We start from the raw sequence: 10,942 nt of genomic DNA on the forward strand, positions 1-10,942 counted from the left end.
CTTGTCTTTCTCTGGCAGAGTTTTATCAGACCACCCCCTCTAGCTTACTGTAAGCTAAAGTAAGATGAACCACTTAATCTTGTTAGGCAAAAGCATCCTCCACTGAACTGTAGGATGTTGATGGTTATGGTGACCAAGAGCTTTTAAGAGGGGTCAAAGTAACTGGTCTTGGGGACGAGGTGGTGGCGCATCTGGTTCAAGCCCCTGGTCCCCACCTGTAGGGGGAAAGCTTCACTAGTAGTGAAGTAGGGCTGCCAGTCTCTGTCTCTTTTCCTCTTTTATCTCCTCCTCCCATCTCAGTGTCTGTCTCTATGTAATAATAAACTAATTGGTCTCAAGAAAGAGGAAGAAAGAAATTGGTCTCTGCTAGACCAGAAACAACCCCTTTTAAGCTTTGGTTACTCTCTGTCGGCTCCCCAGGGGGCTGGTCTTCCCTCCTCTGCCCTGAAGAGGAAGGGGTATGGGGGGCTCTGCAGTGGTTAAGCGCACATAGTACTAAGTGCAAAGACCCCCGCTTCCCACCTGCAAGGGGATGCTTCATGAGCGTTGAAGCAGGTCTGCAGGTGTCTATCTTTTGCACTCCCTCTCTACCTCCCCCCTCTTCTCTCAATTTCTCGTCTATCCAATAAAATGGAAAAAAATGGCCACCAGGAACAGTGGATCTGTAGTGCACGCACTGGGCCCCAGTGATAACTCTGGAGAAAAAAAAAAAAAGGCTATCAATGGTGTCTGGAGTTCGGGATTGGTCAGAGGGTGAAGACTGCAACTCCTGGCTTTCCTGACCAAACCTATCCCCCACAGGAGCACCATACCAAGTCTAAATCAGGTGGGCCTTGGAGCCTGTTGGCCATGGCCCTCTGCTGCTCCCTGCTGGAGCTGTGGAGATAACTGCCATCATGGTGCCAAGAACTGGGGTTATTGGACCAGGCTCAGGGGGCTGAGCTAATTAGAACTGTCCCCACACCTGCCAGCGTTACAGACTTGCTTCTTGGAGGTCCTCCACCCCTTATTATACCTGCACCACTGACCCCACGTTCCAGAAAAGACCAGATACACCAAGGCTGCTGCTTCACACTATGGTTGTTTACTGGGTCAGGTTAATTTACTGGGTTTGGCTGGTTTCACTTTTTAGAGCACTTGCTCCTACGTCTTGAGGACAGTCCTTGAGGAGTCTGGGCTTGCGGGCAAGGTAGTTGCCTGACACTGGCCTTGAATGCACAGGTAGCCGGAGGGGGTCATGCTGCAAGTCATGGCAGTTGGATCCAGGTCTGGTGGCAGCGGCATCTGCCGCTGAACCTTCTGCTGCAGGAAATAGCCACCCCCGTCTGAGCTGCAGCCCTCCACTTGCCGCTGACCAGTCACCATCAGCCACTGGCCATCCACTTGCACCATCAGCTCCTCAGGGGTGAAGCCCTGGGCGTCCATCTTCATCTGGAACCCAGTACCACATGCTGTTGGTAAACTGTCTTTGCATGGTCCCACCTGTGGCGAAGACCCCTGGTTCTGTGGGGTGTGGGCCGCACTGGGACTCCGGGATGCCGCCTTGCTCTCCTTGGAGAGATCGCTACTGACCCTCTGCATCCGAGTGAGCAACTGCTGTTGAGGATCCGCGAGGCTGGAAGCTTGATTGGCGCGAGAGCCCTCACTTGTCTTGCGCCATCCGCTGCACTGCGATGCATGTAGCTCCGCCCTGATTAGAGGCGCTGCCCACGCTTTTGCTGAGTTCCCCTCTTTAAATTTAGAGTCAGCTGTTAACATCCCTTCTCTAACCTGTGGCCGTCTCTGCGAGGTGGGGGGAACCTGGGTGTAACACAACTTCAACAAAGTGAGATGTTCACATGACAGCCAGCTGAGCAGAGCTCAGTTTGAGCCACTGGACTTTTGTCCTCCGGACAAGAAGGGTTGCCTCTAGCAGAACCACCCATTAAAGTGTGACCTTGGGGTTGTGCATTCTCAGAATGCCCGTTTTTCTTGACCCTGTGACAGGTGGTTATGGTTTCCTTAATTTAACTGCCCCTTAGGGGCCTACTGTTCAGGACTGGGCTCCAGGAGCCAAAAATGAAGACGCTGCTCTGCCCTCCCTATTTGCACGGAAACGCTCCTACCCTCCTTGCTCCTTCCTCAGCCCACCACTCCCATCCCTGACCCTCGATGCCTTTATAATAACCTTTGTAATAATAAACGTGTAGAAAAATGTACAAAAAAGGTACAATTGATATATCACAGAGAACACATCCATGTAATCACTTTAAAGGTCAGAAACTAGAACTGTTGTTACTTAATCACCTTTGCAACTCTGTATCTGGAAACTTGTTGGACTGAGCCTTCGCTTGGGTGGAGGGCGGGGGGATGGAAGGGTATGCCTGAAGTCAATGTGACCCCAGTTTCTGGATCTAGCTTATACCCTCTGGCTGGGGAAGTGGGCACAGCCCAGCATGTCTCCTAAACAGAAGCCTGTTTCTGGGATACTTATACTTGTCCTCAAGAAGAAAGTAATCTAGACTATCCCTGGAGCCCTCAAGAGCTATAAGACATGAGGATGGGTCAATCAAAAGTGCTGGCTCAGCTGTCTGGGACCAAGAGCCAGGACAGAGTAGTTTGGAAGCAGGAGGCCAAGAGCGCGGAAGTGAAAAAAACTACAAATCCCATGATGCTGCGGGGCAGGCGACGCCTGCGCGCTGAGCATCGGTTGCCCATGCGGCCCTAGGGCTGGGAGCGCCGCGCTCCGCTGCGGGGGAGACCATGGCGGAAGCTTCCCAGGCCTCGACCCCAGCCCCGGCTTCGCAGCCTCGATCCCTTCAGTCCCCAGCCCCCACCCCGACTCCGACTCCGGCTCCTAGCCCGGCTTCCGCCCCGATTCCGGCTCCTACTCCGGCACCAGCTCCCGCCCCGGCTGCAACCCCAGCCTCCGGGAGCACAGGGACTGGGGGGCCCGGGGTAGGAAGTGGGGGGACCGTGAGCGGGGGGGATCCGGCTCGACCTGGTCTGAGCCAGCAGCAGCGAGCCAGCCAGAGGAAGGCGCAAGTCCGGGGACTGCCGCGCGCCAAGAAGCTTGAGAAGCTAGGGGTCTTCTCGGCTTGCAAGGTGGGGGCGGGGCCTGCGTGAAGGGGTGGGGCTTTGGGCCTCCTAGGATTCGGGTAGGATTCGGGTGGGATTCGGGTGGGGTTCGGGTGGGAATGGAGCAAGGCTCTCCTGGGAAGTTGATTCATGTTCGGGGGCTACAGGGATACCGATTGAGCATTTTGTCTTTAGGCCAATGAAACCTGCAAGTGTAATGGCTGGAAAAACCCCAAGCCCCCCACAGCACCTCGCATGGACCTGCAGCAGCCAGCTGCCAACCTCAGTGAGCTGTGCCGCAGCTGTGAGCACCCCTTGGGTAAGGCAGGTAGTGCCCTTGGAGCAGGGGTGTGAGTGGGAGGCAGCTGCTGGGTCATGTTCGGACATGATAACTTCCAGCGTCACAACGCTTCATGTCTGGCAAACCAAAGATGCCTCCTCATCGGGCATTGGTTTGGGACTGCGTGCCTCAAGGGAGAAGAAAGGAAATCTGTCAGTTTAGAAGAGACTGGGGTTCCTCGCACCAGGAGGGGGTGGACAGGAACAGTCTGGTTGCCGGTCACACTGGTGGGAGGGACCGAGAGTGTATCTTGCCACCTGCTCTTCTTGCAGCTGATCATGTTTCCCACCTGGAGAACGTGTCAGAGGATGAGATTAATCGACTGCTGGGGATGGTGGTGGACGTGGAGAATCTGTTCATGTCTGTGCACAAAGAGGAGGATACAGACACCAAGCAGGTCTATTTCTACCTCTTCAAGGTGAGCTTTCTGTGAAAGGCAATGAGTGCAGGAGGTGAAGAGTGTGAAGCTCAGAACCTGACTGATCTCTTCATTCTTCTTTCTCTTCCTCCAGCTCCTTCGAAAATGTATTCTGCAGATGACCAGGCCAGTAGTGGAGGGGTCCCTGGGCAGCCCCCCCTTTGAGAAGCCTAACATTGAACAGGTGGGGTGAGGAAGGTGGTAAGAGTATTGGGGGCATCTTGGAGGAGTGGGGAGCCTACGTTCTCCATCTTCCCCAAGCTGAAGAACAATTTGTGCCAACCTTGGGGCAGCCTAGGGTGGGGGCATAGTTTCCTCTCCCAGAGAGCCCTAGAGTGAGGGGAGAGTGTTCTGTGCTCTAAAAAGCAATTCTTTTAGTTCAGAACCCCTGCTGACTGCTCTCACCACCTCCTTGGTTCTTCTGCCCCACCGCTCTTTCTCAGGGTGTGCTGAACTTTGTGCAGTACAAGTTCAGTCACCTGGCTCCCCGGGAGCGGCAGACAATGTTTGAACTTTCAAAGATGTTCCTGCTCTGCCTTAACTACTGGAAGCTTGAGACTCCGGCTCAGTTTCGGCAGAGGTCTCAAGCTGAAGATGTGGCTACTTACAAAGTCAATTACACCAGGTAAGTAGGCCCCGCGTAGGGGAGGCTTGTAGGGCCGATAGCTATGGGACTCACCTGAAAGTGCTCTCCAATCTCACTTGCTTCTCCCTCCCTACAGGTGGCTGTGTTATTGCCACGTGCCTCAGAGCTGTGACAGCCTCCCCCGTTATGAGACCACTCATGTCTTTGGACGCAGCCTTCTTCGCTCCATCTTCACTGTTACCCGGCGACAGCTGCTTGAAAAGTTCCGGGTGGAGAAGGATAAGTTGGTGCCAGAGAAGAGAACTCTCATCCTCACCCATTTCCCCAAGTAAGGCTTCATCAGGCCTACTGGGCTGTTCTTGTACCTAGAGTCTTCCTATTATGACCCCCTCCCTTTAGTTTCTTCCTCCAGGAGAGCTTCTTGGATTAGTCCCTCCTTTCCCTCTAGGTGACTGCTTGCTAGACTTGCCCATGATCTAGGCGTACTTGCTCCTATTTGCCTTTTCACTTGCTCCTATTTGCCTTGACACTACCCCTGGTCGTGCCCTAGTAGCCATTATTGTTTCCCCTGGGATCTGGACACAACTTCAGAATCCATTCCTTCCATAGTAGTAATGGAAACTAGAGGTAACACTTGATGTGAAACAGATTTCCACCCCATGTGCTAGTATTTTTAGTCCCATTTTTTCCCCGTGTTCCTCTCCCCTTCATGATTCATAGCTAACTAATAAACCTTTGCTGCCTAACCCAGACCCTCCAGGGCCCCTCCTGTCACCGAGAGTGAATAAAGTCTGCAAAGGAGAGAGAATTCTCTTCACCCTTAGGCTCCTGGTTCCCTGGGAGTGGGGTCTGCCTCTGACCCACCTTGAATCCTTTCAACTGGAAGACAGAGTTCTGGTACCCTGTGTCCTCCCCACAGGTTCTTGTCCATGTTGGAGGAAGAGATCTACGGGGCAAACTCTCCTATCTGGGAGTCAGGCTTCACCATGCCACCTGCTGAGGGGACACAGCTGGTGCCCCGGCCAGGTACACCCCACCACATGGTTCTTCCTGGCCGAGCTGAGCTCTCCACTGTGGAAGAGCCTGACAGCAGGGAACAGAGGAGGGCTCAACTGGGGGCTGGGGACCCAGAGCCTGTGTCCTGACTCCTGTTTCTCTCAGCCACTGTCAGTGCAGCAGTTGTTCCCAACACCCCCATCTTCAGCCCCACCATTGGCGGAGGCAGCAACAGCTCCTTGAGTCTGGATTCTGGAGGAGCAGAGCCCATGCCAGGTGGGTCCTTAACTCCTGACTCCTATCCACCCAGCCCCAACTTTGCTGTCCCTGGGAGACCTTGCCAACACCCCCCAGCAGGCGAGAAGAGGAAGCTCCCGGAGAACCTGACCCTGGAGGATGCCAAGCGGCTCCGTGTGATGGGTGACATCCCCATGGAGCTGGTCAACGAGGTCATGCTCACCATCACTGACCCTGCAGCCATGCTGGGGCCTGAGGTGGGCAGCCTGACTAGCCAGCTGTTGTGGGGAGGGCTCCTCACCAGCCTGGGGCTCACTGCCTCTCCTCTGGTGCCCAGACCAGCCTGCTGTCAGCCAACGCAGCCCGGGATGAGACAGCCCGCCTGGAGGAGCGCCGTGGCATCATCGAATTCCATGTCATTGGCAACTCTCTGACGCCCAAAGCCAACCGGCGGGTGTTGCTTTGGCTTGTGGGGCTGCAGAATGTCTTCTCCCACCAGCTGCCACGGATGCCCAAGGAATATATTGCCCGCCTTGTTTTTGACCCGTGCGTTCCCAAGACAACCCCAAGCCCAGGGCCCCGCAACTAGGCACTTTCTTCCTTGGCCTTCCCACCCCTATCCACACCTCTTCCTTCAACCTTTGGGGAGTCTTAACTTCTCAGTTTCCTGCACCCAACACACCCCTGGAGCTGCAGGTATCTGGGGACCACTTGGGGAACAGGGTGGGGCACTGTAACTTGTTCCCTCGCCCTCAGGAAGCACAAGACTCTGGCCTTGATCAAGGATGGGCGGGTCATTGGTGGAATCTGCTTCCGCATGTTCCCCACCCAGGGCTTCACAGAGATTGTTTTCTGTGCTGTTACCTCCAATGAGCAGGTCAAGGTGAGTGCATCATATCTCCACCCCACCCCAACCCCCACCCACCCCCATCAACATGCCCACCACCTGCATTGAGTTCCGGCCAGATCCAGCAATAGGGCGTGATGATGGAATAGTCCCCAGTACTTCAGTGGCCAGACAGTTCCTCACAGTCCCACCAGGTGGCAGCTGTATTTTGAAAAACCACTGACCAAGAAAACATCTGTTGACAAATGGCGCCCACGAATCAGCGACACTTTTTTTTTTTTTTTTATTGCCACCAGGGTTATCACTAGGGCTTGGTGCCTACATAACAAAGCCTCTGCTTCTGGGAGCCATTTTTTCCCTTAATTTTTAATTTTTTTATTATAGAAGAGAAATTGAGAGTAGATAGGGAGGGAGGGAGGGAGGGAGACACTTGCAGACACCTGCTTTATTGCTTGTGAAGCTTCCCCCTGCAGGTGGGACACAGGGCCTTGAGCATGTGCTCATCCAGGTGAGCACTGCCCCTCAGCAACACTTGTAAATAGACCTGTATGTTCTTCACCGTGAGAACAGGTACACACGAGGAAGCAATTACAGAAGCCAGACCTTCCACCTTCTGCACCCCACAATGACCCTTACTCCCAGAGGGTTAAAGAATAGGAAGGCTCTCGGGAGAGGATGGGACATGCAGTTCTGGTGGTGGGAATTTTGTGGAGTTGTACCCCTCTTGTCCTGTGGTTTTTGTCAGTGTTTCCTTTTTATAAATACAAATGTTTAACCAGGAGGTTGACTTATTTATCTTTCCAAAGTATTGTTCAGCTCTGGCTTATGTTGGCACTGGGAATTGAACCTGCGACTTTTGGTGCCTCAGTCATGAAGGCTTTTGCATAACCATTTTAATGTTTCCTAAGCCTCAGGGCGTTGGTATTTATTCATTTATTTTTCCTCCAGGGTTATCACTGGGGCTCGGTGCCTGCACTAGTGCTCCTGGTGGCCATCTTTTTTCCATTATTGTTGCCGTTTTTGTTAGATAGGACAGAGAAATCGAGAGAGGAGGAGAAGACAAAGAGAGAGTGAGAGAAAGACACTTGAAGACCTGCTTCACCGCCTGTGAAGTGACACCCCCCCCTGCAGGTGGAAAGCCAGGGCCTCGAACCAGGATCCTTACACGGGTCCTTGCACTTCTTGCTATGTGCACTTAACCCGCTGCACTACTGCCTGGCCCCCAAAGTGTTTGTTTGTTTGTTTGTTTTTTGCCTCCAGGGTTATCACTGGGGCTTGGTGCCTGCACTGTGAATCCACTGCTCCTGGAGGCCATTTTTCCCATTTTTGTTACCTTTGTTTATTGTTGTTGTTATTATTGCTGTCATTGTTGGATAGGACAGAGAGAAATTGAGAGAGGAGGGGAAGACAGAGAGAAAAATAGACACCTGCAGACCTGTTTCACCTCTTGTGAAGCGACCCCCCTGCAGATGGGAAGCTGGGGGCTTGAACCGAGATCCTTATGCTGGTCCTTGCACTTTACACCAGCTGTCACCTGGTCAGCCCTCTCCTCATTAGTCTGTCTTGTTCCCCTCCCCCACAGGGCTATGGGACTCACCTGATGAACCACTTGAAGGAATATCACATCAAACACAACATTCTCTACTTCCTCACTTATGCTGATGAGTATGCCATCGGCTACTTCAAAAAGCAGGTGGGTGCTCACTGTGCCCTACACCTGCCTGCTGATTGGGGCCTGGGGTCACTCAAGTCCCAGGTATGGAGGGACCAGGACTTCCTGCTGTATCCAGCACCTGCAGGGGTGTCCTTCATACCTGTCTTCTCCCTCCTGCCTTAGCCCCTGTGAAGAATAGGGTCCTGGAGGGCAGTAGAGCAGGCTGGAATTGGAAGGCTCTTGGGGGTGACATGCAGTCTTCCCAGGGACAGTGATACATGCGATACAGAGCGCTGTGCCCGAGTCACAGAGGGCGTTCTGGGGCTGGGGCGCTCTGGTCCTCAGGTCCGCCTGGAAAGGCCGTTAAAGTTGGTGAAGCCTTGCTGAGTGGTTGCCCCCCCCCCCCCCAGGGCTTCTCCAAGGACATCAAAGTGCCCAAGAGCCGCTACCTGGGCTACATCAAGGACTATGAGGGTGCCACACTGATGGAGTGTGAGCTGAATCCCCGGATCCCCTACACAGAGCTGTCCCACATCATCAAGAAGCAGAAAGAGGTGTGTGTGTGTACACACATAAGCATATGTACACTTGTCTGAGGGACTCTGAGTATGTACTGGTGATGAGAGTGAGTGTATGTAAGGTGGGATGGGTCAAGGCCTTAGTTCTGGCTCCATCGTTTGGGGAAGTTGGGGCTAAGGTGGGAGGTGCCTGGACTCCACAGCAGGGGTTCTACGGCCCTGGGATGAGATTTCTGGACTTAGAGCTGGCCCCTAAGACCCTTCTTTCCCTCAGATCATCAAGAAGCTGATTGAGCGCAAACAAGCTCAGATTCGTAAAGTTTACCCAGGGCTCAGCTGCTTCAAAGAGGGTGTGAGGCAGATCCCTGTGGAGAGCGTCCCTGGCATTCGTGAGCGGGGGCCCTTGGTATGGGAGGGGGCATGCTACTTAGGACTGTGGATAGGCATTCTTAGGGATGTTTTCCCAACTCCCCATTTTTCAGGAGAGACGGGCTGGAAACCGCTGGGGAAGGAGAAAGGGTGAGTATATGAAGGCAAGGAGAGGGCATTGGAAGCACAGGAGATAGGGCTTTCAGACTTGGCATCTTTCATCTCAGGAAGGAGCTGAAGGACCCTGACCAGCTCTACACAACACTCAAAAACCTTCTGGCTCAGATCAAGGTGGGAAGGCCAGGGTCCTTCTTGAGGTGGCGCGTGGGGGGAGGGAGTCCCTGTGCCCGCGACTATGCCCTTGTGATCCAGCCTGGGGTGGATGGCAGGCAGGAGCTGGGCATGGGGTACAGTGGACCTGACCGCAGCTCCTTTTCCCTCTCTAGTCCCACCCTAGTGCCTGGCCCTTCATGGAGCCTGTGAAGAAGTCAGAGGCCCCTGACTACTACGAGGTCATTCGCTTCCCCATTGGTGAGGACTCTTTGCTCCCAAATCTGACTCCTCCTTCACAGGGCCTCACAGCTGCTTTGACCTCTCCCTGGAACAGCCCTGATCTTTCTCCGCAACCTCTGGGGTTTTGTTTTTATTTATTGGATAGAGACAGAGAGAAACGGGGGGGGGGGGGGGGATATAGAGAGGGAGAGACAGAAACACTTGTAGCACTGCCTTGCTTCTGAAGAAGCTTCCACCACAACCCCCCAACTCCTGTCGGGTTGGGAACTGGGCACTTGAGCCCTGATCTTGCACATGGTAACATGTGCACTCAACTGGGTGTGCCACTGCATAGCCCCTGTCCTCAACCTCAACCTCTGAATGATGCCCTCTCCCTCCTGCTGCCCCAGACCTGAAGACCATGACGGAGAGGCTGCGCAGCCGCTACTATGTCACCCGGAAACTCTTTGTGGCTGACCTGCAGCGGGTCATCGCCAACTGCCGCGAGTACAACCCCCCTGACAGCGAGTACTGCCGCTGTGCCAGCGCCCTGGAGAAGTTCTTCTACTTCAAGCTGAAGGAGGGGGGGCTCATTGACAAGTAGTCACAGCTCGGGACCTCAGCCTTGACCTGGACTGGCCACCTAATCTGAGCTCCAGAGTTGCTCTGGTACCTTGTTTTCAGCAGGAGACCCAGCCACCAGGAGCCCTCCAGCCTTAGATCCTGTCTGGACCCTGGGAACCCCCAAGTCTCCAGTCCCAGCCCACCCTGCTTTGTGTCTGACCTTGAGGATAGGTCTCCTAGGTCAGGAGCCTTCCAGCCCCTCCAGAGTGGTCAGTGGCCAGGGACTGAACCCGACCCAGCCCTGATGGCCCCCAGCCCCTGTGTCCACAGAGCTGGAGTCCTGGGTCTGGCCCAGGTGGCTGCTTCCTCAAGGATGAGATTGCCAATTTGCAAGGGGGCCCAGGGCTTGGCAGTTCAATCCAGACTGGAGGAGCTGTGCCTCACCCTGCATTGATTTGTCAGTCTGTCCCCTAGGGGTGGGGGACATGGGGACCACTCATTTCCTGGCATTAATCCCTTGGAGGGAACAATAAAGCTTGTTTGTTGTTTTTCCTGTGTGCCATTGTTTCTTTGATAGAATCCCTAGCTTTTAGCAGGCTGGCTGTGTTTCCCATCCCTCCCACAAACACACACCTGCACCTTCTGGGGTGAGGGGTGAAGGGGCCCTGCCAGGCTGATAGCCTTCCTCCCACAGTGGGTGGCTGGAGGTCCAGGTGCAGGGGGTGGGGCTCAAACTCTGCTTTATCTGTTTGGCCTGGCACAGAGCCTGGGTGGTAGAAGCTCATTCTTGGGGTCTGAGGGGAAGGTTGGCAAGACCCAGATATAATGAACAAGTTCTTCATGCAAGCAGTATCTCTGCGTTTT

General features: G+C 54.1%; 2 protein-coding genes across 3 annotated transcripts; one reads left to right on the top strand and one right to left on the bottom strand.

Annotated features, from left to right (window-relative positions):
• Positions 1–1,062: 1,062 nt before the first annotated feature.
• Positions 1,063–1,607, bottom strand: HSPB9 (heat shock protein family B (small) member 9). Its single transcript, XM_007535020.3, has one exon. The coding sequence runs from the start codon at positions 1,579–1,581 to the stop codon at positions 1,144–1,146; it is 438 nt and encodes a 145-aa protein (XP_007535082.3). The 5' UTR covers positions 1,582–1,607; the 3' UTR covers positions 1,063–1,143.
• A 1,055-nt stretch (positions 1,608–2,662) lies between these two features.
• Positions 2,663–10,627, top strand: KAT2A (lysine acetyltransferase 2A). 2 transcript variants are annotated; one of them, XM_007534990.3, is made up of 18 exons: positions 2,663–3,084; positions 3,253–3,376; positions 3,670–3,815; positions 3,910–3,999; positions 4,259–4,440; positions 4,538–4,729; positions 5,321–5,427; positions 5,563–5,673; positions 5,752–5,891; positions 5,972–6,180; positions 6,391–6,517; positions 8,064–8,174; positions 8,546–8,689; positions 8,928–9,042; positions 9,136–9,172; positions 9,250–9,313; positions 9,469–9,553; positions 9,925–10,627. In XM_007534990.3, exons 1-18 carry the CDS (start codon positions 2,743–2,745, stop codon positions 10,116–10,118), a joined length of 2,520 nt encoding a protein of 839 aa, XP_007535052.1. In that variant the 5' UTR covers positions 2,663–2,742; the 3' UTR covers positions 10,119–10,627. The 2 variants fall into 2 exon arrangements, with proteins under 2 accessions (XP_007535052.1, XP_007535053.1); XM_007534991.3 differs by having other exon boundaries at positions 5,755–5,891.
• The last annotated feature ends 315 nt before the right edge of the window (positions 10,628–10,942 follow it).

The sequence above is a fragment of the Erinaceus europaeus genome, chromosome 12 (genome assembly GCF_950295315.1).
Source record: "Erinaceus europaeus chromosome 12, mEriEur2.1, whole genome shotgun sequence".
Taxonomy (NCBI): domain Eukaryota; kingdom Metazoa; phylum Chordata; class Mammalia; order Eulipotyphla; family Erinaceidae; genus Erinaceus; species Erinaceus europaeus.

Bases quoted from the DNA above. Each gene is read 5' to 3' on its own strand.
- HSPB9 (XM_007535020.3), bottom strand. From the start codon at position 1,581: ATGCAGAGGGTCAGTAGCGATCTCTCCAAGGAGAGCAAGGCGGCATCC.
- KAT2A (XM_007534990.3), top strand. From the start codon at position 2,743: ATGGCGGAAGCTTCCCAGGCCTCGACCCCAGCCCCGGCTTCGCAGCCT. The intron at 9,043-9,135 runs GTGAGCGGGGGC...CCCATTTTTCAG, and splicing joins GGAGAGCGTCCCTGGCATTC to GAGAGACGGGCTGGAAACCG. The intron at 9,554-9,924 runs GTGAGGACTCTT...CTGCTGCCCCAG, and splicing joins GGTCATTCGCTTCCCCATTG to ACCTGAAGACCATGACGGAG.